The sequence below is a fragment of the Aspergillus flavus genome, chromosome 8, assembly GCF_009017415.1.
Source record: "Aspergillus flavus chromosome 8, complete sequence".
Taxonomy (NCBI): Eukaryota; Fungi; Ascomycota; class Eurotiomycetes; order Eurotiales; family Aspergillaceae; genus Aspergillus; species Aspergillus flavus.
The window spans coordinates 1,400,961-1,427,082 of record NC_092403.1 but is presented as its reverse complement, the minus strand read 5'-3'; the positions used below and the strand labels follow the sequence as shown (position 1 = coordinate 1,427,082).

General features: G+C 47.9%; 10 protein-coding genes across 10 annotated transcripts; 5 read left to right on the top strand and 5 right to left on the bottom strand.

Annotated features, from left to right (window-relative positions):
• Nucleotides 1-97: 97 nt before the first annotated feature.
• F9C07_2287328 (Rhodanese-like domain-containing protein) lies at nt 98-1,736 on the bottom strand. Its single transcript, XM_041295357.2, has 2 exons — nt 1,419-1,736; nt 98-1,366 (listed from the first exon to the last, which is right to left on the bottom strand). Exons 1-2 carry the CDS (start codon nt 1,565-1,567, stop codon nt 649-651), a joined length of 867 nt encoding a protein of 288 aa, XP_041151279.1. The 5' UTR covers nt 1,568-1,736; the 3' UTR covers nt 98-648.
• Nucleotides 1,737-2,624: 888 nt separating this feature from the next.
• F9C07_1936398 (uncharacterized protein) lies at nt 2,625-3,986 on the bottom strand. The gene is made up of 2 exons (XM_041287534.2): nt 3,925-3,986; nt 2,625-3,822 (listed from the first exon to the last, which is right to left on the bottom strand). The coding sequence occupies exon 2, from the start codon at nt 3,646-3,648 to the stop codon at nt 2,650-2,652; it is 999 nt and encodes a 332-aa protein (XP_041151280.1). The 5' UTR covers nt 3,649-3,822; nt 3,925-3,986; the 3' UTR covers nt 2,625-2,649.
• A 1,029-nt stretch (nt 3,987-5,015) lies between these two features.
• F9C07_1936368 (uncharacterized protein) lies at nt 5,016-6,161 on the top strand. The gene has a single exon (XM_071508508.1). It carries the CDS (start codon nt 5,109-5,111, stop codon nt 6,087-6,089), a length of 981 nt encoding a protein of 326 aa, XP_071367346.1. The 5' UTR covers nt 5,016-5,108; the 3' UTR covers nt 6,090-6,161.
• A 1,400-nt stretch (nt 6,162-7,561) lies between these two features.
• Nucleotides 7,562-8,281, top strand: F9C07_12689 (uncharacterized protein; the record flags this gene model as incomplete). Its single annotated transcript, XM_041287529.1, has 1 exon — nt 7,562-8,281. One exon carries the CDS (start codon nt 7,562-7,564, stop codon nt 8,279-8,281), a length of 720 nt encoding a protein of 239 aa, XP_041151282.1.
• Nucleotides 8,282-8,465: 184 nt separating this feature from the next.
• On the bottom strand, nt 8,466-10,538 carry F9C07_2287324 (thermophilic glucose-6-phosphate isomerase). The gene is made up of 6 exons (XM_041295358.2): nt 9,982-10,538; nt 9,679-9,914; nt 9,418-9,611; nt 9,020-9,362; nt 8,844-8,964; nt 8,466-8,789 (listed from the first exon to the last, which is right to left on the bottom strand). The coding sequence occupies exons 1-6, from the start codon at nt 10,109-10,111 to the stop codon at nt 8,590-8,592; spliced, it is 1,224 nt and encodes a 407-aa protein (XP_041151283.1). The 5' UTR covers nt 10,112-10,538; the 3' UTR covers nt 8,466-8,589.
• Nucleotides 10,539-11,586: 1,048 nt separating this feature from the next.
• Nucleotides 11,587-13,534, top strand: F9C07_2287323 (uncharacterized protein; the record flags this gene model as incomplete). Its single annotated transcript, XM_041295364.2, has 7 exons — nt 11,587-11,627; nt 11,686-11,972; nt 12,025-12,053; nt 12,108-12,236; nt 12,289-12,705; nt 12,764-12,948; nt 13,011-13,534. The coding sequence occupies 7 exons, from the start codon at nt 11,587-11,589 to the stop codon at nt 13,399-13,401; spliced, it is 1,479 nt and encodes a 492-aa protein (XP_041151284.2). The 3' UTR covers nt 13,402-13,534.
• Nucleotides 13,535-14,914, bottom strand: F9C07_2287322 (class I glutamine amidotransferase-like protein). Its single transcript, XM_041287535.2, has one exon. It carries the CDS (start codon nt 14,830-14,832, stop codon nt 13,894-13,896), a length of 939 nt encoding a protein of 312 aa, XP_041151285.1. The 5' UTR covers nt 14,833-14,914; the 3' UTR covers nt 13,535-13,893.
• Nucleotides 14,915-15,457: 543 nt separating this feature from the next.
• Nucleotides 15,458-17,357, top strand: F9C07_2287321 (uncharacterized protein). The gene is made up of 3 exons (XM_041287530.2): nt 15,458-15,714; nt 15,869-16,681; nt 16,745-17,357. Exons 2-3 carry the CDS (start codon nt 16,071-16,073, stop codon nt 17,238-17,240), a joined length of 1,107 nt encoding a protein of 368 aa, XP_041151286.2. The 5' UTR covers nt 15,458-15,714; nt 15,869-16,070; the 3' UTR covers nt 17,241-17,357.
• F9C07_2287320 (multidrug resistance-associated protein) lies at nt 17,358-22,238 on the bottom strand. The gene is made up of 3 exons (XM_041295360.2): nt 21,819-22,238; nt 19,269-21,764; nt 17,358-19,215 (listed from the first exon to the last, which is right to left on the bottom strand). The coding sequence occupies exons 1-3, from the start codon at nt 22,161-22,163 to the stop codon at nt 17,404-17,406; spliced, it is 4,653 nt and encodes a 1,550-aa protein (XP_041151287.1). The 5' UTR covers nt 22,164-22,238; the 3' UTR covers nt 17,358-17,403.
• Nucleotides 22,239-24,242: 2,004 nt separating this feature from the next.
• On the top strand, nt 24,243-24,695 carry F9C07_12683 (uncharacterized protein; the record flags this gene model as incomplete). Its single annotated transcript, XM_041287531.1, has 1 exon — nt 24,243-24,695. The coding sequence occupies one exon, from the start codon at nt 24,243-24,245 to the stop codon at nt 24,693-24,695; it is 453 nt and encodes a 150-aa protein (XP_041151288.1).
• Nucleotides 24,696-26,122: the final 1,427 nt, after the last annotated feature.

Below are 26,122 nucleotides of genomic sequence, written 5' to 3'. Positions count from 1 at the left end.
ATATGTCACGGACCTTTCACACGGAGATTCCACACCCCGCGACATGTCATTGGAAGAGACTAAAAGTACCACCAAGGTAAAGCCAAGGGTTTGAGGTAAAAGGGATAGTATTGCTCAAGCTGTTGGAATTCAGCCAGAATATCTAATGGGTCTGATGGTAGAAATTAGTTCATTGTTTCGAAGAAGAACAAACGAGTTTCCTGCACGGTTTGTGTAGTTTGCATGGACGCCGCGGAGTATATTCACTGTTTGCTGAAAGGGGAAGACCAGGTCTTGAGTCAACTCTCAGTGTTTCTCCTGCACTATATAACTAGATCACTTAATGGGTTATAGGCTATTCTCAACAGTTCATGTCTCGCTTAGGCTTCCGAGCTACTGGACAGGCGCCATTCTCCTTACAAATCAAGCAAAGAATTAATTCTGCTCAATGCCTCATCTTGGAGCAAGTCATAGCCTTTTCATGACACAAATGAAAAGGACCGTATTATCGTTGGCTTTGTTGTCCCCAGAGAGTACAATAGATGCTCAAGCAGTGTCTATCGGGATATTTCAATGAACAAATGATCTGCCTCTGTCTCACATTGCTTTAAAGTATCGGTAGAGCAAACGTCTATAACGTGTGAGAAACATGTATAGAGAGGGTAAAAGTCAATCCCTGACTACCAAGTCACTTTCCGCCCTCCTCGTCCACTCCATCCAGCTCCCATCATACACCCTCCTTTCCATATCGTAACCTGTCTCCTGTAAAGATAAGTCCAATGCGGCGGCAGTTACTCCAGAATTACAAGTCAAGATAACCGGTCTAGTGCCATCGATACCCGCGGTCTCAAAGAGCCTCTTCAGTTCTGGCAATGGCAGAAAAGCCTTCGATTCTGTGTCCAACACCGCTGCCAACGGAATATTGATCGCAGAAGGCATGTGTCCCGACCGGAGAGTGGAATCAGCTTCTTCCTGCGTCCCCGAAAAACGACCTGGGATTCTGGCGTCTATGATGTCGTAATTCTTCCGTTCATGCAAAATAATGTTCCGCAATTCCTCAAATGCGATAACTTGGTTCGCACCTGGTTCGTGAACAGGGTAAACAGTCTGTGGGAGCGGCGACATATTTCCTTCTTGAATTGGATATCCTTGTTCCGTATACAGACGGAAATTGTTCAAGACATGTACCGAATCATGTCCGAAGAGGCGACAGGCCCATGCTACGCGCGGTGCGCTATACATGCCTATCTCGACTGCATCGTAGACGACCAGGATGTCGTCCGGTTGGATACCCATTTCTCCCATGCAGTGGGCGAAGTGACTGGCCGTGGGAAGCATCTGGGGGTACGGTGATGTGTTGTCTGCTATGACATCCATATCAAAGAAACTATTCCTTTCTTAGGACACGGTATTGTACGTGGGGTAACAACTTGACCTACACTGAGCCTGGTATATGCTGCTTTTCGTAGGATGAGCGCAGTGTCCCACGCCCTGCCGCTACTGGAATGACACGACGGGTTGCTGATTTCTTGGCATTGTGAAAATCTTCTGGACTCACCAGAATGGAGGGAAAAGGGTCGGTGGACATTGTATGCGGGGACGTGTTTACGAAGCAATGGCGATGCGATTTATGATGTTGTCACAGTCACGATACACGAATCAAGACACTTGTCTTATTTATCCTCAACTATAGCGGTTAGATAGATGTAAAGTAATGTTGTCATCCAACTGTAGCAATGTGAGTCCTCTTTGCCGGTAGCTGAATCACAGTGGAAGATCACAAGCATTGAACCAATGTGCGATTAATCCCTTATGCATTTGCTTAGTCATGGGTGCATATGATGCATAATTCTTTTGGGAAAATCATGAAATTCTTGGCATTTGACATTTTGAATATCAAACCCTCAACATTTCAATCACGCTTCATTGTCCATTTGCTTGCCATTTTCTTGGATATTTTCTTGTTATGAAGTAGCCTCTTGGTCGATTTCACAGGGGATGTCAGTATTGGGCGATCTTGACTCACGTAGCCGTTCTAATTCATAAATGTCATATTTGAATTTCATATTTGAATTTCAGGAAATTCTCAAAAGTCGGAAATTCTTATCTTATCGCCCCCCCCCCCCCCCACCCCCCAGCTCATACATTTAGTAGTATATAGTAATGTACCATGGTTTGCTTCACCACTCTAGGTTGAAATTGGTTCTCTGTGACTTTCAACACCCAGAGATGTAGATTTGTCTTGCATTGTTTCTATATTGAGAAGATCGGGCTGTTTGATGGGACCTATATCATAAGGTCTCATTTCAAAGATATCACGTCTCTCTTCAGTCTGACAAACGAGGCCTTTCGAATAGTGTAATAAGATAGGAGCTTATCCTTATGCCGTTATTTACAGACACTAGCGATTTCTTGACCTTGTTACCTTAACCGAGAACATCAAAGCTGACTGTCCAATATGCCTGTAAGCAGAGCCGGTCATCTCGTGCCTAGATTTTGTCCACGGGTTTATATATCCCCGCCATCAGCAAATTCCTTGATTTTAAAAACACCATTCGGCATACTTATAATAACATATTCAACTCCATTATGTATACCAAAATACCTCCTACAGACATAACAATTGACGGTAAAAACATTTCAGGCTTCGTCTCAATCACAAAACCCAAGTCACTGATTGAGAGACAAATCCAAAATAATCTTCCCCCTAGCATGTCCCCCATCCAATCTCGCAAAAGCCTCCTCGAAAAGCTCCAAAGGCCAAATACTATCTACAACAGGCCGACACTTCCCCACCTCAACAAGCTTCGTAATAGCCTCAAGATGCTCTCTCTTTGGCTCCATCACAAAGAACAAACTCTTGACACTCTTCTCTCGTAACTCCTCCGGTCGAACCTGCTTCGGGGGCTGGTAGATGCTAACCAAAACACCGCCATCCTTTACACACCACCACGCATCTGCCAATGACTTCCCCCCAATACAATCAACAACCACATCAACCTGGTTCCCTGGCTCCTGTGCCCACCCCCGCAAATCAGTTTGCCGATAATCAATAACCTCACTCGCTCCCAACCCCTTCACAAAGTCCACGTTCCTCGATCCACACGTCCCAATAACCGTCGCACCAACCAGCCTCGCAATCTGGGTAACCCAGATCCCCACTCCTCCAGAAGCAGCAGTAACAAGAACTCTCTTCCCCTTCCACTCCTCACTTTCAAAGTTCCCAATCCCGCTCTGAACGAACAAAGCCTGCCAAGCCGTTTGCGCGGAAAGCGGGACGGCAGTTGACTCCGCCCAGCTTAGTCTGTTCGGTCGATGCGCCAGTTCATCGGTGACGGCAATGGTGTAGTCGCTGGCACAACCGGGCCGCAGATAGTTTGTCCGAGCGTAGACCTCATCTCCGACAGAGAAGGGAGAATTGCGGGGCGATTTGACGACTGTGCCGGCGATGTCGTAACATGGGATTTGTGTCCGGGGCTTGGGTGGAGGGAAGTACTTTAGCCAGTTGAGTTCATTTGCACAGGGGGAGACGCAGTGGACGCGAATGAGGTGCTCGTTTGTGTTGGGGTCTGGGGTTGGGATGTCGAGCGTGGTTTGGATAAGGCGGGTTTCTTGGATGTCGGGTTGAAGGAGAGCACGCATTGTTTTGGGGAGGGTTGTAGTGGACATTTTAGTAAGGTTCTTTCGAATTTGGGTGTATTTGATAGTATATAGGTTTTCTATATTAAAGATTCATAGATAGTATTCGAAGTTTTGGATGTGTTCGTGTCATGATCTCGTATTTATGTCTTTGGCGGGTTTCAGGGATAGCCTATGGATATCCGGTTGTATTTATGAAGGTGACTGAGGTCATGAGAGTGATACCCGAGACGCAGGGTGTTCATTTGTTAGTTGACGCTTGGTCTAGAACGATAAATACAACGGTATAGGATAAATAAACCTTACCTTTTGACATTCCACGGTCTGAAAACGACATAGACACGGAAAATATTGTCTCGACTCGATGGTGGCCGTTCCCGAATAGCCTATTGAACCTCGTGTTGCCAAAAACACCCGACAATCGCCCATCCGTGGTTGAGTGCATTGTTTGGGGAAAAATATGCGATTCGCTCCACATGAATTTCAGCGAGAGGGCATGCTCTATTACTCTATTACCTGTACATTTCCGCTCTGGTCCTATATAGATACTGCCTAGAAGTCTATCCACTCTTATTCTGATATAGACACACTGCGATACACCAGTACTAATATTTAGAAGGAAAACCCTCTCTACTACAGGGCACAGGAGGTACCTCAGTAATTGTATCAGGCGTAAGTAACCTAATCGAATAGCCCGCAGAAATTAGATTTGGGACGGAAATAGTCAGGATCCGAAACGCGCGGCCTGTGCGAAAGTGCGAAGTGATTTCAATTTTCATCCATCGAGCACTGACGCCAGCATCCGCAGCTATTCGTGCTTTTTCTGTGGACTCAGGGTTTCTCCAGCAATTATGCCAACTCCTGATGGGTCCTTTGCCCCGTCGGCCATTGATCACCGAGAATCTTTAATGTGCCCATGCTCAGTCCTATGCGTTCCCGCGCTAGCTTCAGTTGCTGGCCCTGGAAGATAACTTAATTAGTAAGCCGATGCCTACAGATGCCTGCCCCCAAGACGAGGAAGCAGACATACGCAACGCTTGCCTTATGGATGACAGCGGGAGGCGCGGGGGTCATAGCATTACAACGAAGATGTTCTGACCGGGACTTGTGTGCAAGCCAGCGATACCCTACTCATTGACCGCGGGATTGACGATGAGAGGCCGCGTGCGGCGTCATTGACTGAGGGATGATAACCAAGTTTATTGTCGAAAAGGTTTCGAGACACCGTTGTTACACGGAGGAGACGGAACTTGTATAGGGCGTGCGAAGTGACAGCACATTTCTTGGCAAGATATGGATCGGGCAGGCTATCCGTAGCCATAGAAGGAGTAATGCCCCACGTGATGTGTTTGGCCAATAACATTTAGAGAAGGCGGTGAACATCATCCTCATCAGCGCGGAATCAATAGCATCCAGATGTAGTGCAGATTATTGACACCTCGCAGAGGCCCCAGAACTGTGCCGACTGGACATTGCGTAGTGCCGTGGCCATGGATGATCTTGATTCGCTGTACGGGAGTGAGGATGAGCGAGAGTCCACCGTATCCCACTCCACATCCTCGGTGAAGAGCCAGGATCCTACGTACCGCATCCAGCGGAATCAGACGTCGCGGAAGACATTCCAGGAGCAGGTAACATACATGGTTGGCCAGTTTATGGTCCGAGGAACACACACACCAATGGAGACGCTGCAGGACTGGCGTACGTATGGGCTGAAGATCCATTATAACACCATTGAGCCTGGGCATGTGACGTGGATACACCCCGATCAATTGCTATACCAGCACATACAGTTCACCATGAGTAATTTCCGGGCATTTGTCCATGGCTTAACGGCAGCCACGCATGCGATTTTATGCGACGATCTGATGTTTGGGCAGACCCCTGTCATTTCATGGCAGACATTGTACGACGATCCTACCCAAACAGCTGTTGGATGGAGTTTCTTGCGAGATTCTCGGACAAAGTGGCCGGTGGACGGCGCCACGTGGCTGATAGAGCGTGTACGGGAGCCGGGCGTGCAGAAACAGTTCATCCATTACCGTCAGCCCACGCAGTTTCAACCACGGTTGGTTATAAAGTATCTGCAGCGGGTGACCGAATTTAAGGAAAAGCTGGCGGTTCTTATACATATTGTCAGTGGTCAGCTCAGTCGAATCCCCGAGCTGTTGAGCTTACAGCACGTCAACACCGAGACCAACCGTCGTCGAAATATATTTATTGAGGATGGTATAGTCTCCTTTGTATCCGCGTACCACAAAGGGTTTCACGCGAGTAATGACGTCAAGGTAATAGATCTATATCTACCCCTTGAGGTCGGTGAGTTACTGGTGTGGTATCTGTGGTTGGTATTGCGGTTCGTTTCAGCAACTGGAGACCTGGTATCAGACCGAAGAATTGTCCACCCCCGCTTCCACGTCCGCATATCTCTGGGGGCCCGATCCTGGAACGCAGCGTACGCGGTCATCTAATAGATTCCGGGAAGTATTGCAGCGGGGGACGAAGGTACACCTACGGTACGCCGTTAACATCCAGGCATATCGCGACATTGCCATCGGGATCAGCAGACGGTGGATGCGGCCGGCCATTACATTCCGCAGCAACGTGCAGGAGGATCACGATGCCGTCCAGGCGGCGTTGGATGATGATGCGGAGAATTTGGACGAGGAGCCCTCGTTAGGGTACATTGCCGGTCTGCAGGCCGCGCGTTCACCCGACATCGCCGGGATGGTGTACGGACGGGAGATCATGGAACAGGGGGGGAGCACCTCCCACCGACAGCGCATGTGCCGGTTAGCCAGCACCGATTGGCATCGGCTTTTGGGCTTTTCATCGGTGAATGACAGCGAGGCTGGTAAGCGAAAACGAGCGCCGTGGGAAGATGAGGCGGAGGCGAGCCCAGAATTGTTGGTGTTGGAACACTGAAACTTAGATTGGATTTCACCTCCATCAGAAATTAACCTTCGCATCAAGAGGACTCATAGTAAGTAACCATCACTAATACCGGTTGGACGGTGCCAACCGGAGCAGAGGACATATCAAAAGGGATGTCTCGTTGATGAATAATAAGTCACCATGGATCCAAAGGGGATGCTGCAGAACGACCCGGCCATGCTCGCATCTCTTTGACCACGCTAATGTCTTCTGATCGTAGTCCAAGCCACCAGCAGAGAGTCAGATACAGGCCTCTATAGAGAGCTCCTCTACACGAACCTTCTTTCTGAATTTCTAATAATAATATTAACAATATTGCTTGCCGTCGTTGGGCTATCTAGCTCTCTGACTCCAGCCTTTGGGCAGGAAAACTGGGACAACGTCTGAAGATTGCTCGGTGTCTCCCGCTATATCTTACGTGGTCCTATCTAGTCTGGAGCTGGTTTCTCTATATAACATTATACCTTCTCTTCACGTAGTTGTCGTCACTCTCATTAGTGCCCCTACTTATAAGGTATTCTCCGTGGGTTCCCTTCTACCCAAGGGAATACATTCAGATCCAGAATTGAAACCTAGTACGCAGTGTTGACTGGGGACCAAGCCGTCATTCCGTGGGGCTTCCACTGAGTGTACTCGACCACTCAGGCGTCCGCCCCTCTCTCTCTCTATATATATATCGAGTCTCTCGATTGAATATAATCCAGCCCGGTTCTACACCATCTGTAGCAATATGTTTATGTTGTTATTGTAGGCAAATCCCATCTACTATTTTGTTAATCATAAATGTGCGTCATACCCCACTATCTTGATCAGATTTTACAGCCAAAATCAAGTAAACGAACTCCCTTCAACTAGGCGACAGAGGTGACGTGGACACGGAGGCTTACACTATACTATATAAATGTTTCCACCAACCCGCCTAACCAAAAAGCATTGCATATAATCCTGACTATAATCCTGACACGAGCTTGATGTCTACATAATATCTTCAACTACACCTAACTTCACTATGAACCACAAAACAACCAAGACCAATTTCATGACTAATATGACCTCCACCGAATCTGCAAGCCCAATCACAGAGCTAGCGCTCTTTCACCTGAAACCATCAACTGACCGAGCAACCATTCGAAGGGAACTATCGTCAGCCGCAAAGGCCCAGGCCTCTTACTCCAAGTACCCGACCTACCTGTTCGCCCAGATCGAAGACCCATCATACATCTACCTCCTCGGAGGCTGGAGTTCTGTGTCGGCTCACATGGACGATTGGATCCCCAGCTCCACTAACCAGTCCTTACTTGCCTCTCTCAAGGAGAAGTTAGATCTTGTGTACTTGATTCATATCGAACTTGATCCTGCTGAGCTCGGTGTGTTCGGTTCGCCTGTCGGAGGATCAGGAGAGGTGCCAATAGTTGATGCCCCCGTGATGGCTATCGGGCGCTACTTCCTGAAGACTGGTCAGAAGGAAGCGTTCTTGAACAGGCTTGGAGAAGCGAAGAAGCACTTGGAGGCGTATATTGCTCCGAGGGTGTTGAAGGGTGGAATTCGGGTGGAACCCAAGGATAAAACGGACGATGGTGTGGAGAAAGAGGAGTTCGTGCTCTTTAGTGGTTGGGGGGAGGTGCAGGATCATTTCCAATTTGCAGAGCCCGATGGGATCAAGGGGTTTAGTCAGATAGAGGACATCTTGGAAGGGGAGGAGATCATGCATGTATCTGTTTGGGACTGAGAGTAAGACCCTGGTGCGTATGAGTGGTATCTATGACCGGGGTTAGGTTTGTGATGTTTTGACCAGTCAACGAGTCTGTTACATATGCTGAGGACGCGTGGAGTTTGACCATGTAATGGAGAAAGTTACAATTGGTACTGTCTCAAGCTAGCAATAATTAAATAAGTAGATTTCAGAAATTGACCAATATAGTGTCTCGACATAGGGTCAAGTTTACTAAACTATATCCAGAAGTGAATAAGAAGGCGCTCCAACGCTTTCTCGCCAAGTCCCACCTGACTCACAGATACTCATGAGGAAGGTCTAGACTATTTACCTTTTACCAAGACCTGTTTCTCCTTTTTGATCTGCTTGACGACTTCAATATCGACCTTTAAGGTAGTAGCCACGACATCGGCAGGAGTGAGAGCAAGCCATTGTGCCAACGAGATATCAGCCACACGATCACTCTTGTAAATCTCAATCCACACCAACTTCTCAGTCTCCGAGGTATTTTCAATGTAATGACCTGATTTCAGATCTTAGATTCATATGGTAAGCTAGCTCGGGAATGTTTACTCACCACTATTATCAGGGAAAACGGCAGTGTCACCGGCGGTAAAATCAAATGTGCGAGCCTTCGAGTCACCCAAGAACACCGTAGCGCGAGCGTTACCCTTGTGGAAATACAGCCATTCCTCCGCCTATACAAACATCAGTAATCAAATTATAGCTTTAATAGAAGGAGGACCAACTCACGTTCGGATGCCAGTGCAACTCTCGCAACCCTTTGGGCTCAAGCTCCACCAATGCAGCAGCAATAGTCTGACTCACGGGGAAATTCTTCGAATCAATCTTTCTAAAAGTACCACCACTGCCAGGCACTGGCTCAGAGGGATGCTTGTAAGTGTGATACACATAGGAACTGTTACCAGTCAATGTGCCTTGAGGAGTGTTGTTCGCCTCGTCGCTGACAGTGCCATTGAGGATATAGGGAAATTTCTCGGGCACTTTATCGAAGACTGATGCGTCAACACCAAAGTTCTTTGCGAGAATATCGCGTGGTGTGTGAGTTATCCAGTCATCGACCATGAAAGTTGTCCTTGTATTTTCTCTTATCAGCTTCAACTCCTCTAGCAGAGTGGTATGTTACTCACCCAACTTTCTCAAAGTCACCATCATCGAAGACCAGAAGGTACTCATTCTCATCGTCAAGGCCTTGCACGTTGTGCGCAACACCTTTAGGGAAATACCAGATGTCGCCTTCTTCCAACTTTTCGGTCGTGAACTGGCCATTTTCATCCACACCGGAAAGCAAGAGAGAGCCAGAGTATAGGAATCCCCATTCCGCCTAGACAAAGGATTGTCAGACATACCGTTTCATCCTAGGGGTAAAGACAATATGGGGTGTCACTCACAACACGATGCCAATGCAGCTCCCGAATCGCACCCTTTTTCAGATGCTGTTGTGCACCAGAAATGTCGTGGCTCTGCGGTAGATCCTGAATGACTTGCTCGCGTACCCAGCCACCCGGGAAGAGCCTTGTTTTGGAGTCAGAAAAGCTCCACTTCAGGTTAGGGACGAAACCATTGTCGGTACTGGGCTGGCCAAGGTTGTCGGGGTTTTGCAAGTCAAGTGCTTTGTTTGTCCCGCCTGTAATAGAGCGCGTGAGTACTGCCCGTGGACGGCAGCTTTGATGGTTTTGGAGTTTCGGTCTTACCTAGAAGAGGTGCTCCTTTGCCGTTGTCACTTATGGGCTGGCCGTCCTTAAAGCCAGAGCGCTTGTCATGAACGACCGCCCCGAGGACGGACGGTAGGAAGCTTATGAATGCTAAGCTCGCTGCCTTCATGGTGGAGTATATCCTTGAATGCGAAAAATTGTAGTCGCAAGTGTTCGCCAAAGGGGGGCTTGGTGAAGAAAGATGGCTCCTACATCATGATACATCTAACAGATAAATACTTTTGCATTTTACCCCTCCCCCTGGCCCTTCTCGAGAATTGATGATCACGACATATTCTCTCCATTCGACGAATTTGATATGTAAGTTCCGATGTTGTTGTTGGTGTAGAACCATCCCACATTCGCAGGAGCAACAAAGTTCAATAAACATTCACAGTAATTTCTTTTAAATGAAGTCACTCACAGTCTAGGCAATATTTTACTGCAGGCGTAGTGAGCAAATCCCGAGCGGCGCAGATCAGCATTCCCACTGTATAACGACATGCTTGGCATTGTGATGAAATCCAGGGTCCCCCGCTGTGCGCTGGGGATTTCCTAAAGGCTCTAACTTTGCACCAGGAACCATTTACTTGGCTCCAGAAACTTAATTTAACGTCTAGTGCTATTTTGATACTCATTTTAACTCGTAAATCTCTTTCCTGCCCCATTGATATCGGCATTCACATAACCTATTTTGAACAAGGCCTCTTCTCGTGGTCTTGGCATGCATAACACAATGATTTGTTCGCCCACTTCTCACTGGCAAGTTGGCCTTGGATACGAGGCACTTGGTTAGATCAAAAGGGCTTTTCCAGAGTCGCGGTGTTTCCGTCATTTCAAGGAGCTTCCGTAATATATCGAATAAACTTTTTCATGAGAGAAAATCAGATAAGTTGTCAGTAACTTGGAAATGGCAAGCTAGGAGTATACCAAGCTCTCCAAGATGATTTTTAACTTCATTAGACTCAAGAAGCTCAGTCATTCATAGGTTAGTAAGTGGCTTGGCATCAAAAGTTACAGGGCAATTACCTGTCCGAAGGCCAAAGGAGATCGTCGGTTTGCATACATCAAGGCTTGAATCGGTTCACCTTTACAGATCGGCGCTGTCAAATGCTCATAATTACACTCGTATTCGCAATCGACATGACCAAGATTCCTGAATGGCCTAACGCGCATCGAATGCATCTTCTCAACTGGGCCTGGTGGACGAACTGGGCGCCCTTGCATAGCCTGACCTGGGTTCCTGAGTAGTCTCATGCACCCTGTATGAACTTTCAACTTGCATATTGACTTATCTGTACCTGATCACGACATCAAGGAGCATATAAAGCGTCATTTGTGAGTGCGCACTATGTTCAAGCATACCTCGGTTAGTGCGCAATACCAACTGTTCTCGCTATAGGTGGTGCCAAGAGGGAAACAGCAATGGCCGGACTCAACAGACCGCGGATCATGCCCCTACAACTTATCTTTCTTTGCAATATTTCAAATACCCTCAAGGATTTAACTTCACAGCAAGTTTTGCGTGCTTCTCTGGAAAGATGTCGTATATGGGAGATCCAATTGAGCATCCACTAACGCGAGATAGCTAGCATCTTCAGCGTGATGGTGGCAACAGAGGGCATGGGAGACGAATATATAAGGAAGTAACTTGCTCAAATCTTCTCATCAAATAATTCAGAATATCTTCCATTTCCACCCTAGTCACTCCTTGAGCATTCGATATAACTTCTTACCGAAACTCATAATCGGGATGAAGTCATCTCTCTTGTACGCGGTCTCTCTGGCCTCTCTCGGAAAATGTCTTTCCTTGCCTCCACTGATTCCACTCATTCCGGGAGTGACCGAGCCTCTCACTGAGAATGCCCCTCCTTTGCCCATTTTGCAAGTACCTACTCCTCCTCTGGAGAGTCCACCGTTCACTCCCAGTGATATCAAGCCAAAGAAGATTGGCTACTTTTGGACTGGTTCAGGAGACAAGTTCCATAAGGGTATGTATATGCCGAGAGTTGCACTCTGTACAGTAGCTGATAGGTCTTCTAGACTTTCTTGCTACCTACAGTCTTGACGATGTAAGTACCCCCCTCCATTGAGATAGAATCCGGTCACAGCTAACGTAGTTGCAGGATACCTTCGGCACTCTTCTCTGGGTAACGGATGTCCCGTCTAGCGGCAACGACCCGCATCACCTTGGACCATCTCTTGACGGCAAGACCCTAGTTGGTGGTGGGCTGTTGTCGCTGTTGAAGACCCAGGTAAGCACACACGGTGCATCCTTCCAGCGAGCCCGTCCTCACAATGCATCAGGATACGGCTTTCTACTTCGACACCACCAACCCCTACCGGCCAACCTTCAAGAAAAGCAACCGCGCCCTCCTCTCATCCATTGCAGATGAGATCCGCGCGAAGCCAGACGGCGGATTCTATATTACATACATGGGCTCCGCAGTGGGCACTTCGCCAGGCCGTCTGGTTGAGACCGACGCGAACTTCGACATCATCCACGAATGGCCGGAAGATGTAGAGGGAACGCTCAACATTCTGGGCGAGCAGTTCTCTCCCCATGGTCTTAGCATTGACTGGGAGAGAAACTTCATTCTCACTTCTGACTTCGTTGAACCCATCAGTATCTTGAAGCCTAGCACGGGAATCCGGCGTGCAAACACGCTTAGGTTGTGGGACTTGAAGACTAAGAAAATTCTCAACACCATCACCATTCCCGACGTGCGTAATTTCCTAACACAGCTCATCTGCCGCTTGCTGGGTGCTAATAAAGATACAGGGCGGCGGCATTCAGGACGTCAAATTCATCCCCGGAAACCCCGACGGCGCTGCTCTCGCCACAGCTGTCCACCTAGGCCAAGTCTGGATCATCTATCCCGGACAGAAAGATGCCAATGGCAAGCCCGGCAGAGCAGAGCTTCTCTATGACTTAGGCCCCAAGGCTCGTGACACTACCGCAATCTAGTACGTCCTCCTTTCCACGCAATAAAATCTCTACCAAATCCCACTAACCGTATTTTGAAAAGCACGGACATCTCCCAAGACGGCCGGTTCATCTACCTCACTCTAACCACAGCAAACCACATCGCAGCCCTCGACATCAGCGATCTGAACAACGTCAAGCGTCTGGATGACCCAGATGAGGATCAGCCAACCGTCGGCCCGCACTATGTCAAGGTGACGCCTGACCAGAAGCATCTCCTCGTCACGGATTACTTCGTGCAGACCGGTGAGATCGGTTTGATCAACACACCAGCTGATTTCAAGGCGCTCTATATCGACTTGAATGAGGATGGTAGCTTGAGCTTCAACCGGACAATCGATTTCAGCAAGGAGTTTCCGGAGAGGGGTGGTGCGAAGCCGCATTCTAGTGTTGTGTTTGACTTGACGGATCCGGAGAATCCTCTGTATTACTGAGGTCGCTACCTGGGATGACACTTTGTTGCAACTGTCTAGTAGAGGCGTGTGTTGAGGGTCATAAGAGGGGTATCAGTGGATGATGTGCCTCTACTATGTTTTGCTCTCGTTCCTTCCCCACATATTCGTTTACTATATTTTAATTGAGAACATATTATTATTTGGAAATCACATATCGTAGATGTTCTCTGAACACTGATAATATTAACATGGGGCTTGTTCCGTAACACTGAATGAACACATGGGTATAGTAACAACAAGAAGGAAGATGAGAAAGAAGAGACAATAAAACAGTACTTTGTTGGAAGGAAGGCAAAAAGAAAAGAGTCAAGTCTGTGGTTTTAATGCACTCGCTAAAGATAGCCCGATAGAAAAAGGTGATGTCTTGATGTACTATTCGCAGCCCAGGACTAGCTGAAGCAAGCTCGGAGGTAGATGATGAATAAAAGATAGATTTGTCAGTCTTAACAAAAGCCCGTACATACATGCGCCCTATTCGCCAGTGTGAAGTCCCTCCATACCCGCCAAAAAACACACAACAGCAGTAGCAAAGGACCTCGCATCATCTCGTCGCTCTGTCTCATGTGGACCAACCTGCTCCAAGAACAATGCAAGCTTCGAATCTTTCCATCCGAAGCTCGGTGCAAACTCCAAGCACATGTTCTGCATACCGAACGCGTCTAGCTCATAATGGCCTTGGACGGAGAGGACCCTTCCCGGGTAGTACAGCCCCTGGATGGGACAAATAGGTGTGCTTCCGACATTAATCCATGGCGCAGGGAGACAAGCCTTATCATCGAGCGTGCTAGTAGATCCCTTCTTAACCGCCATGACACGATCACCATGGAACATTTGAATCCTCAGCTGTTGCTGCGGCAAATGACCTAGTGCCAATGGAAAAGCCTTGACGAAGTTCTTCTCCAACTGAACGGTATATATACCCACTTCTCTCCCGAGGGGACATTTCTCAACGAACACATCTCGCTCAGTGTCAGCCGGGTTTCTCATCAGAGCGTGTCCGATAAGCTGGTGCCCGAAGCAAGTGCCTAGAATTCGGACCTCTGGGTATTGTTCAAAGACGGTCTTGAGAAAGGTCTGCAAGCGCTGCATCCAGGGCGACATGTCCATTTCGTACACACCCGGTGCGCCGCCTGTGATCAGGATGGCATCAATTTGAGAGGTGTCAGGGTAGACAACGTGGTCAGGATGACCTCTCAGCTTGCGCAAGTCAGGATAATGTCCTCCTCGGATGTCATATGGAGTGACTGATATGTCGATGGGGTCATCGTGGGCTAGGGAGGTCTCGTTCAGACGGGAGGCAGTCTCCCGGAGGATGTTACGAAAGTGAGCACTGCACAGACCGTGAGATTCGTACAGCTTTCGGGGGGGGATATCGACGTCAAGGACGGCAATGTGGATGCTGCGGACCATTTCGGCGTTAGGGTTATGTTCGGTACAGGTACGGCGTTGAGTGTAGGGAGTTGGTTGGGGGATTTGGAGAGAGTTCTCCAGTTATATACACCCACACCGACTCCACCTTTTGTTGGGGCGGCTATTGAGAATTGCGCTAAATGGGAAGGATTTGGCTCTGACAGTACGATGTAAATTGGATTCGTATGAGCAGTCTCCAAAAGACTCCAAACAAAGGTCCAAAACTATAGAAATACAGGTCCCAATAAGCTTAACCTTGTTTACCGATGTGCCAATCAGGTTAGATGTTAACCCCGTGGGGTCTATATCCTTACCTAACACCTCAGTCCTATTGGATAGTTTCTTAATTTATTACCAAATTGTTATTATTCATGCCCAATTTTGTTGCTAATGGATTGATTCCTCCCTTGCCGATATATTCCGATCTGATGAAAAATGGGGGTAATGAATATTCATTAGTGGTTGGCGGCGGTTGCAGTGGAGTCCAAGGAACACCTTTATTTCAGTTAGAGTTACGAAATAGCTTGGCTTAGGCCGTACTCGGCGTATTCGGCTCTCTCTATTCCTGGGCTAGATATGCAGTCGGATTTGCTCTCCGGCGGGTTCAAATGAAAAGCTGGAACCCCTCCTTGCTTGCCTTTTTAGTAGTATTGTTTCCTGGATTTAAGATTGCAATGGACTTTCTGCAGTGCCACCGTTTGAGGATCTGTTGAATGCTCGTGTACCAGATGCTACGCGTCCTTGTCATTCGTACTAATGCACTGGTCAAATCAGACGCCAATTATAAATCAAGCTAGAAGCTGAACGACGCAGCCCTACTCGCACAATTCTCAGGAATAGCAGTATCACACCATAATGCATAATGGACAATTCCATAACTCAGTATCTTCTCCCTTTCCCTTGTCGCCCCCATCCTCTTGTCCCTTATTTGTCATTCTCAATAACTTTCCTTTAAACGAGGGGGTTGTTGAAGTCACATAAAAGCCTACAGGTTTCATGATATGTGTCAAGATAGAGCTTACTAAATCCCAGACAGCCAAGAGTTCACCTGAGGGGGATTGAGTTCCAAACTATGCGGGATCCAGTTTAGTCTGGGGTAACGTGGCTGCCGATCAACAGATACAAGGCTGTACGTGCACAGGGCGCTTCAGCCTCAGCCTCGTCCTCGAGAGGGGCAGTGAAAATGCAGCCTCATGCCGACTTGCTCATAAGGCAACCAGGGATAGGTACCGCGAGAAATGGCGGCATCCCAGTTTTTTCATAGAGTTTTCCACCGTGACAACCGGGTTACCGAGTCGCCAAGGTCTTCGCCATTAACAATACCAAACCCAGCTCCAGCTCCAGCTCCAGCATCAGCGTCGATTAACAATATTCCTAACTGGTCTCGAGCTATCTTCGAATCAGTCGGTATCGACAAAGATACTTGCCGTGTTAACGGGTCCCCTAGTGATCCCAATCACCTCCCAAGCCTCCCACCAGACTATCACTCCTTGTTGTCAATATTAAGTGACAACAGACCCCATAGTAGAGCACCCATAGAGACTCACCCGCAGAGTCAAAGTCCATTCTTCTCCCGTCTTCCACCAGAAATTCGCAATTCGATATATCTCTTCGCTTTTGGGGACCGCCGAGTTCATCTCGACTTCGACTTCCACCCCCAACGAGGTCAGTGGACATGGTGGCATCGAGTATGTGATGATGCAGAAAACTGCCTCGACAAAACGTTTCAATGTCCTGAATACGCCGGCGCTGAAGAAGCGATGTTGAAACTCGCTTCACGCTCCTGGGTAAAGGAGGGGTTCGAGTATAAACTGAACGCGGTGAATTGGCTAAGATCTTGTCGTAGAGTGTGAGTATCTTAATCTCAAATCCTACCAGCTCTAATTCTGGATATTTACTCACTAGCATACAGATACCAAGAAACTCTCCCTGTACTTTACACTTCTACGACATTTGTTTTCACGCATGGCATTGATCAGCTCTTCCGCCTGTCGCGCGTCATGCCACAGGACCATCTGGCACTCATCACATCACTCTCTGTTGAAATCGACATCTACCGGATCATGAAGTGGCCACCTCATATCGACATCCGATTCAAGTCTTTTTATGAGGAAGTCTTCAGGATCCTGCTCTGTGAGCTTAAGAATGTGAAGGATCTTCGGTTTTCAATCGCGGGATTGTCGCAGCATGCTGACAGCCCAGTGCAGTGGATCAGTCACGACGAATGGGATTGGATTGCGCCATGGGAGGGATTGGCGTCTAGTCGGAGTTGGAGAAGGCTAGAGATCGCGGTACCAAGAGCCTGGGTCCCTGAGTTTGAGGGAGTGGTGCAGCGGAACAGCGTTGTGGAGGAGCAGAAGAGGTATCGGCTTGTGGTTGGGAGTGATGGTTGGCCTAGAGGGTGGTAGATCAATTACAGGTTGGCAGGAAGTCATGTTCTGGTTTGATGGTTTATTTGGTGTTGGATATTATGAGTATCTTATATAAATAAAACAGGCTATACAATTTGTCATGAAATTGTAAACCAAGAGGCCTCGCCATATGCTTAAGTCATTAGTAGATTGGTATTGTTCAATTTCTTTTCCCGAGAATCATCTGTTCCAGGACTGCCCTCTCGCCGCTGTTCTCGACAAGATTCCTGAACACACCACCCTCGATTCCAAGTAGCTCTCGTGGTGGCCCAAACTCTACTGCTTTGCCTGCGTCCATCACAAGGATTCGATCAAAGTCTGCGATTGTGCTAAGTCGATGAGCGATGACGAGTAGGGAAGACTCATTACGTCCGAACTCCGACCGTATCGAGCGTTGGATAAGCGCATCAGTCTCCATGTCGACGGCGGATGTAGCTTCGTCTAGGATCATAATCTTGGGTTGTGCGACGATAGCACGAGCGAGACAAAGGAGCTGGCGCTGGCCTTGAGAGAGATTGAGTCCACCCTCGGATATGGGGGAGGCTAAGGATGTGAAGAAACTAGAAGGTTTTGAAGGTCCACCAGTGGGTGACATAGGTATTGATGCTACGGTGTCGCTACCACTTGACGAGCCATGATAGGACTGGGAGGCGAGTGTAATAGCGTCTTCGAACGAAAGGAGGTGCACGCGTTCCAGCGCATTGTACAGCTCCGTATCCGTATACTCATGGAAGGGATCCAGGTTGGATCTCACTGTTCCGGAGAATAAAACTGGATCCTGAGGGATGATGGCCAAGCGGCTGCGGAGTGCCTGGAGAGTCATCCTGGATACATCCAGACCATCAATGATGATACGACCTTCTCTAGCCTCTAGGAATCGGAACAGTGCCAGAGTTAGCGAGGACTTCCCGGCTCCAGTGCGGCCCACGACACCGACTCGCTGGTTGGGCTGCATATTGAAACTAAGTCCATTCAAGACAGGTGGGAGGTCAGGCGCATAGCTGACTACCAAGTCCTCGACCTCCACGCGTCCACGCAATGGCCATGCAGCTGGTGGCTCGTAGCCTCCTTGGTCTTCTGTTTCGATAGTGGAGTATTCCAGTACACGCTCGGTAGCGTTCATGTCCATCTCCATTTCAGCGTAGAAGCGGAGGCCCATAGACACGGCGTAATTATATTGCAGGGCGAAGCTGATTGCAAAACCTGCCAGTGCTGCAGGTATAGTGGGAACATACACGACCAGTGCAGCGGCTCCTGTTGAGAAAACAGCGCCGACAATGCTCATCCGGAAGGAGAGCCACCTATTAAAGAGCCATGAGTTCCACACAGTTTGGGCGTGGCGGTCGAGTTTTGAGTACATCTTCCGAATGTACACGTCTGCCTTGTTGAACGCACGAATTGTTGTGAGGCCTGCAAGACTGGAGTCGAACAGCTCCATGACGGGACTCTTCGAATTGCTTTCCAAGCGTTTCAATTCTCTCGCCCCGGCGAGATATGAGTTCGATAGGTAAAGGCAGAAAAGCAACAACAAAAAGGCGAATACAAGAAGTAGTGGCGATACCAGAAGACCGGCCACCATGATGCTGGCAAGCTCCAGTGCTTTGTACACAAAATGTCCGAGATCAAAGGCAAGTCGCCAGTCCACCGTATAGATGTCGGACGTGAACCTGTTCAATATCCGACCAAGAGGCACCGTGTCGAGCCAGCGCATGGGTGCCCGGAGGACGACTGCGAGTAAGTCTTGAAAGAGTTGACGTGACGATTGAAGCGATGCGTAAGTGATTGCAAACTGTCGCAGAGCGCCGATGACACAGGCCGCAGCCGACAAGGCTAGGTAGACGCCGAGATAAAACATGAGATCATTGTCGACTTGAACGGCCTTGAACCGATCTATCGTATCTTCCCATATTGTCGTTGACTCCTCCGTGGAGGATACAGGCTTAGGACTTGTCCAGAGACTCACCCACCAGGACTATGTGGAAGTTAGAACGAATGTCCAAATCATGATTAGAGATCTTAACTTACCCGACCGACTAAGAGAGCCATAAAGCCAGCATACATCAGGATTGTGAATGTCCATGCTAGCCAGCTATTCCCCTTCGTCATATATGCGGTATATACCTTCAGGGGTATTGACCCTGTTGCGCGATCTTCATCCTGCGTGAATTGCTTTGGGGTGTGGCTCTCAGTTGGAGGTGGAGGACCAACAGACGAGCGCTTCCTAAAAGACGCGTCTCGAGCAATTTCCCTGTCCTTTAAATCCCTCATCTCAGCATTCAAGCCATGAAGAAACTCAGTTAAGCCATGTGCAGCGCGCACTTGTTCCACTGTGCCAGCGTGCGTCATATAGCCATTCTCGAGAAGAACACAATAGTCGGTCCGAGGAAGACATAATCCGACATGATGGGTAACAAGAATTCTGGTGCGATTCTGTGCCAGCTCTCCTGTAAGCCCATGCTCATACACATGACGCCCAGTTTCGGCATCCAGTGCACTGAAGATATCATCCATCACGAGAATGCCTGCGCGGGAATACAAAGCCCGGGCAAAGGAAACACGCCAACGCTGTCCACCACTGAGATTTATACCATTAGCACCAATGTCAGTCATGTCTGCGTCGGGTAGGATTGTGAGGTCCTTTTCCAGCCCTGATGCCTTCAAGACCTTCCGATACCTCCGCCAGTTGTATGGTAGACCGAAAAGGATATTTTCCCGAATAGTCGCATTCTCCATCCATGGGTTCTGCGCTACGTAAGCTAGGGCCGTATCGATAATCCAGTTGTCACGGGTCGCTCGATCGTCTTGTCGTTCTTCTAGAGAAGGTGCGTGCGGAACTGCTATTGAACCTTGTATAATGTCGCATTCACCCAAGATGGCGGCAAGAAGTAAACTCTTTCCAGACCCAGTCCTTCCTGCAACTATACTCAGTCCTTTCGGTGGGAATTTCAGATTCAAGTTGCGAAGCACAAAACTGTCATCCATCTCCGGAAGCTTGGGAGTCCCTTCCTCTTGACTAGGCCATGCAATTGTAGCACTTTCGAAAGAGATCTCATCGACGTCGCTCGTATGAGGCACTTTTTCAGCGGACGAGAGATACTCGTCGATGCGATCAGAGCTGACTTTGGCTTCCATACCTTTAGATATAAGGTCCGGCAGGCCAGCCATTGCGGATTCAAGGTTTCCAAAAACTGAGAGAGCAGTAAATGCGACCGAGGCAGGAAGGTCACCGTAGGTCAAAGCGTATACAGTCAAAGAAACTGCGGAAAGCATCAATGGTCCCAGTATCCACACCGTCACCAACGCAGTAGTATAAAGAGAAGTCTTCCACAGAAGATCGAGTTCAACACGACGCTTTTCATTGATACGATCCTGCCACTGTTGCTCAAGAGCAGCGAACTTGATCTGTCGGATGCCTTGAAGTACCTCAGTCACGGTGGAAGTGCGCTTGTCGTTAGCCTTCATGAACTCCTGCTGCGCAGCAGAGTACCGCTTCGTCACAAACGTATTTAAAGGAGTTATCACCAGTGAGACAGATAATCCAGCCAGGAGGCTTTTCCATCCAAGTAAATGAGCCAAGAACCCAGCAGCTAGTAGAAGCCGCATAATACACGAGGGAATGAGATAGTTGAACGTTGCAAAATCGGCAACTCGCTTCGAATCTACTGCTGCTAGGTTCATGATACTCTGACGGCCCTTTTCCTCTTGTGCCCCTTCATCCTCAGGTGTACTGTTGTCCTTTGTCGGTTTCATGCTCTTGACATCCTTGCAGCGTATCGACTTGGCGAATATGATAGACGAAAGCCCCTCGTAGATCGGAACCCAAAGCTGCGAGGATATAATCCACCACAACCACGACTCAATGCTGTAGGACACAACAATAACTACCCCCAAAGCTCCCACCCATAACCACGCATGGAGGTTATTTCCGAGCCCCACTGAGCGCTCTTCTAGTGCCTTCAAGATTCCATACATTGCTATCTGTGGTCCGAAGCTCAACACACAAGTAATCAAGCTTAGCACAGCCTGCCAAATCAGCGGTCGCATATTTCCGAGCACCAGTGCCTTCCACAGCTTGCGGGACTGGCGAGTCTGCTCAAGACGAGTGTATAAATTCTCAGCACGAACGGCGAACGGCAGCTTCGGTAGACTATCAATTTCGAGGCTATTGTTCTCTGCGGCATACTTCATCAGGTCATTGACCCAGCTGAAGGTGAATCGACTGTATACACTATACGTGAGCTCCTGATCAACGATTTGTCCATCGTGGTACACATTCGGCCGTCGGGGGATTAGGATCGAGCAAAGGCCGCGTAGGAAGGCTGCCACAATTTGGCTGGCAAGAAGCCCTGTCTGCGCATGTCCTGGGTTGGCGTCGTAACCGGCTGACCAAAACAGGCAGAGTTCGATGCAGGGCACCGCGACCGTGAGTGCGCTAGTCCAGAACGAATAGATGCTAAGCCGATACCGCTCTACTGTCGAGGACTCTGTGAAAAAGGCAACAGATTGCAAGCACAGCAAAGCCTTTGTTCATTATTACCATGATCATGCGCGCATCAACGTAGCAGTCACACTTACCCAGCAACCCAAGAGTAACCAGAAAGGAATAATAAAGTAGCTCTGACCAGTCTCGAGACAAAGAATTGCCAGCGCGAGCGACAGTTCTAATCCGACCACAGATAATATCGCAATCGTCACTCTCTGCCAGGAATCAGCGAAGCTAAGCAATGATGACTCCGTAGCTTCTCCATCCTCATCTTGATACCCCGGTTTGGCGATTAGCAGCGTTTCCAGGCGTATCGGCTGGGATCGTTTTGACAGCCGGTGAACAACATTGAGTGTTGCTGGTGCGGTATTCAGGGCTATCAATAATAACCCGAGAACACCAGTTGTAGCTGACCAAATCTCCGGATTGCCTGTCATTCCTTCTCGACCGTGGAAATCATCCGGATAATTGTTGAGGAAGAAAGAAACCGAGTAGGAAGGGACAAATTCACATTTCCGACGTCGTTCACGGGACTTCTATTATCTAACAGACGCGGTATCAAGGCATGGTGCGACTCTTTGCAGGGGCGCCATTCCACCTACAATACTCAACCACCCCTTGCTTACAGAACATCGCGCCTGCATTCCACTACCACTACCACGATAATTTCATTGGATGCCCCCGCGCGAATTTAAAACGGCCTCTCATATGAGCCAATCAAATAGGTTCATTGGCCAGATCTAGGAGCACCAGGGCTAAGCGAAACGATGCGTCGGGAGAGTGCAGGTCGCGTCGGCAGGCGGCGATGGGGATAGGGCACAGTACAAGTCATGTGAATGCGCCCTTGTCTTACTTCTGACTATCCATGCATGTGTTGAGGACTCGTACCAATGCTGCTAGAAAAATAGATGTCTAAGAGAAAATTATGACTATCCATACTGGTAACAAGCAATCGTTCAAGGTCTCAGACAGTTCCTAGCTACATCAGGCCAAGTCGTCAAAGTTCGTAAGCAGTGTTAACATTTTGACTTGCTACAGCACTATCTTACACTAGTAACTTTCGAAACCTTTGATGCTCGAATTCTTGTGGGTTATGAGAAAAGCTGAACTTTTGACATTTTTTCTCGCAGTCAGTACAGCCCGTTCATTGTCACTACCGGCGCCTACCTAAAGTACGTATTGATGCAAAACAAGTGTTATGACCCATTCGAGCTATGACTGTCCTATCATATACCATTTGGTGTTACACGAATGCAACCATCACTTTAGACTTCGAATAACAGACTTGAAGGTAAGTCTAAGACGTTATCGACCCTAACCCGTGCGTCATATTGTTGACGGGAAGCAGGTTCCAAGGTTCTGGATCTTCTTTGGTGGTTCCAGCTAAGCCCAGCAAATAGGCTTCTTGGTGCAAAAGTCATACACCCGGTTCGGGATCTCAAAATTGAATTTCCAAAGGACTAATGCGTTGCAATTGCATAATAGTATCGGTGTCATGTTAGGGCCAGGGATCCACACTAAGTAGCTTTGTACTCCATATGGTGTGGGAACATACAGTGTACGAAACAATAGGTCTATGGGAAAGGCAAATCGGGTTTAAGCTTAGATGCACTTTCTAGCGGAAATACAATTGCACAGAAGCACTAGAGGATCAGTGAGAAATAGATATGTATCTGAAATTCAATGCGTACTGCTAACATATTGTTTGGGAAGGCTTCAATATGTGATACGGATACAATGATGCGGATCCTAATCCTACAGACCAGCAATTGAGTTCGTCGCAGACAATCAATCGAAGCCGTTGTCCACGGTAACTATCCCAACAGTCTGTTGCTACTGGGTATCGAGTATAGGTTAGACTATCAGACATTTGCAAACAGTCTTAAAATTTCTATTCCAGGACAACCTAACCAAGTATGTTCTTCTGCGAACCACTATATCTAGTTCACTATAATATTAGCTCCAGATAGTAATCTTTATATTTCCGCAACAGGCAACAGCTAGGATGCCCTTTTTGCTTGTATACAATTAGAATAATGCACTAGATGCCTCATGCATGATTCATTAACATTATCAACTAGTTAATTGTAGTTAATACCAGGGTCTAGACCTTTCCTGTGCCTCCACTCTGTAGAATAATAGGTCTACAGAATTTTTGTTTTGAAATTTCAACCGTTTGCATCTTAGTTGAGGAGTCATATGAAGTATAACACAACCGAAGTGGACATAGCGACGTATAGACGATGTACGTCAAATAAAGTCAAAAGAGGATGAGGGGACACATTGAATGATGGATATTGACGTGTAATGCAACGTTCAAGTAGTCAGACCTAGGAAAACAGTGACAGTACTGAGAAAGTCTATTCTAGTACAGACTCAGAAGGTATAAATACCCAGTCAAATACCGGTAATAATTCGAACTTCTCCCCTCACCAGCACCAGACATATCTGTTCTACCAAACATTGGTGATCTTATATTCATTTTATCCTATAGAGAGCTACCTCCAGAAGCCGCAATGCCCAACAAAGACGACTTTATCTTCAACGAACTTGTTGGAGGAAAGGGTGGTGATAACTTCGGCGACGCGCTTTGGAGTGATAAGCCAGTGACCGAGGTTGAGGCCTGGTACGGTCATGCATGGGGTGCGGACTTCACGGTATTGAAGGGATTAAGAGTCCATTGGGGCGACAGGTCCAGTCCAATGGTTGGCCATCCATCGGGTGATGCGTTGCACACTAGCTACTCTTTCGCCCCAAATGAAAGGGTCCGGTGGATGACGCTTAATGGAGCTGACCCAGGCTCTGAGGGTCGCTGCGACGCTATCAGGTTTGAAGCCAATAATCCATTCGCTGCAGGTGGCACCGGCGGCTTTGAACGCCATGAAAATCCCGGAAATCACGTTTTCCATGGCTTTGTTGGAAGGGCGGCAGGAGATATCGATAGCCTGGGGGCTGTTTTCCACAGATAATCAGGGTGAGTTTAGAGCCCAGTTGTTCAGTCATGTCTGTCTAATCATTAGCACGGTTAGATGCTGGTCCACGCCTGCTGCACATTCTTCATGATTATTCCAAAGGACAAAGCGCGAAAATCCACTTTTTATCTTAAGGTCAATTTGCACAAGCATTTAAAGGATCCAAGCAGGGACGCGTTCTATTTACGCGTTCTGAGTAAAGGGAATATGGCAACAGACACTCGCATCCCTTCCATGCAAGGTACCGCAGATGTTGGGGTCTTGGAGCCTCAGTACCCCAACATAACTCGTACTCATTCTTTTAATGAACAAATGGTTCGTGGCTGTTCTTTACGTCAGTCCTCCAGTGTATATGGCTTAACTAGCTCACAATCTTTTGTTGTTTAATACAGACTTCGAGGTGGTTTGCCTCTTTGTATTTGATAGGCTACCAACCCAAGCTAAAAATATATTCTGTAGTCGGGTTACTACTCTTCGGAAAAGATGAAGTAAATGGAGATAAGCATAAAAGGTGGCTTACTTAGTATATATTTTACTCAAATCAAATTGCAGGACATTAAACACTTTTGCGGTGGCTTGAGCTGAGCATCCAGGATATATATATCTGGGCACTCTAAACTAGTACGTTGATTACCTGCACACTGTATATAAACCTGCGACCCCAGTTAAAATTACCTGCCGAGAGTGTTGGCATAATATCAACTCATATCATTGCCTACTTGAGTTCTTCAATACGCGATTAAAACAGAATATGGACAATATTGACAATGTCCTCCGTAGGCAAATCGTAATCTTGTTTATCAAGAAAAGACCCACTCACTATATTTAGGGTTCTTTATTGGTTGGCCGCTGCCAAGGCCAGCAGAGGGTACACGAATACGACAGCACTGCGGCTTTTTTTTTTCAGGTCCGTATGGTTCGTTTCTCATGAAGCATAGACTCGCAATATCTGTCATGAGTCGCCCATTCAGCACGTGGCTAGTTATCTGCTGTGTATGTGGTTGAGGATCGACAAGGTCTCAGCGCAGAGTTATAACTGAACACCATGTCACCCGCGTCCGTGTTACTTCATCACAAAATGGAAGGTGAGAAGCGACATGGAAAACCTGAAAGTAGTAAAGACCGACACAGTCACTGGTAAAGTTTTTAGTAAGGAGATCATCTTCACGCCAAAAACATAGTAAGGCGCCTTTTCCTAGCCGAGTGATCGGCTCCTCGTCGATATCAAGATAAGGCAATCATTTGGCTAATCTTAGGACCGGCTTATAGACCCACGAATAAAACTAGATCAACCCTTCGAAAGTCAAGCTTCCCCAACTCAATGTGTGCCTGGGCTAGTGGGAGCTTTGCCTTGATATTTGGATTGATGTACTGAAGATCGCCTGCTATAGTTTAGTATTGTCCACAGGGTAACGCCTCCACGC

What these genes read in the sequence shown, in the direction of transcription:
- F9C07_2287328 (XM_041295357.2), bottom strand. Translation starts at nt 1,567, where the DNA reads ATGTCCACCGACCCTTTTCCCTCCATTCTGGTGAGTCCAGAAGATTTT. An exon ending in CAGCATATACCAGGCTCAGT is followed by an intron (nt 1,367 to 1,418) that starts GTAGGTCAAGTT and finishes AGAAAGGAATAG; the next exon opens with TTTCTTTGATATGGATGTCA.
- F9C07_2287324 (XM_041295358.2), bottom strand. Translation starts at nt 10,111, where the DNA reads ATGAAGGCAGCGAGCTTAGCATTCATAAGCTTCCTACCGTCCGTCCTC. An exon ending in AGCTGCATTGGCATCGTGTT is followed by an intron (nt 9,612 to 9,678) that starts GTGAGTGACACC and finishes TCCTTTGTCTAG; the next exon opens with GCGGAATGGGGATTCCTATA. An exon ending in GGTGACTTTGAGAAAGTTGG is followed by an intron (nt 9,363 to 9,417) that starts GTGAGTAACATA and finishes AGAAAATACAAG; the next exon opens with GACAACTTTCATGGTCGATG.
- F9C07_2287322 (XM_041287535.2), bottom strand. Translation starts at nt 14,832, where the DNA reads ATGGTCCGCAGCATCCACATTGCCGTCCTTGACGTCGATATCCCCCCC.
- F9C07_1936368 (XM_071508508.1), top strand. Translation starts at nt 5,109, where the DNA reads ATGGATGATCTTGATTCGCTGTACGGGAGTGAGGATGAGCGAGAGTCC.
- F9C07_2287320 (XM_041295360.2), bottom strand. Translation starts at nt 22,163, where the DNA reads ATGACAGGCAATCCGGAGATTTGGTCAGCTACAACTGGTGTTCTCGGG. An exon ending in GGTTACTCTTGGGTTGCTGG is followed by an intron (nt 21,765 to 21,818) that starts GTAAGTGTGACT and finishes TAATGAACAAAG; the next exon opens with GCTTTGCTGTGCTTGCAATC. An exon ending in TGGCTCTCTTAGTCGGTCGG is followed by an intron (nt 19,216 to 19,268) that starts GTAAGTTAAGAT and finishes ACTTCCACATAG; the next exon opens with TCCTGGTGGGTGAGTCTCTG.
- F9C07_1936398 (XM_041287534.2), bottom strand. Translation starts at nt 3,648, where the DNA reads ATGTCCACTACAACCCTCCCCAAAACAATGCGTGCTCTCCTTCAACCC.
- F9C07_2287321 (XM_041287530.2), top strand. Translation starts at nt 16,071, where the DNA reads ATGGCGGCATCCCAGTTTTTTCATAGAGTTTTCCACCGTGACAACCGG. An exon ending in CTAAGATCTTGTCGTAGAGT is followed by an intron (nt 16,682 to 16,744) that starts GTGAGTATCTTA and finishes ACTAGCATACAG; the next exon opens with ATACCAAGAAACTCTCCCTG.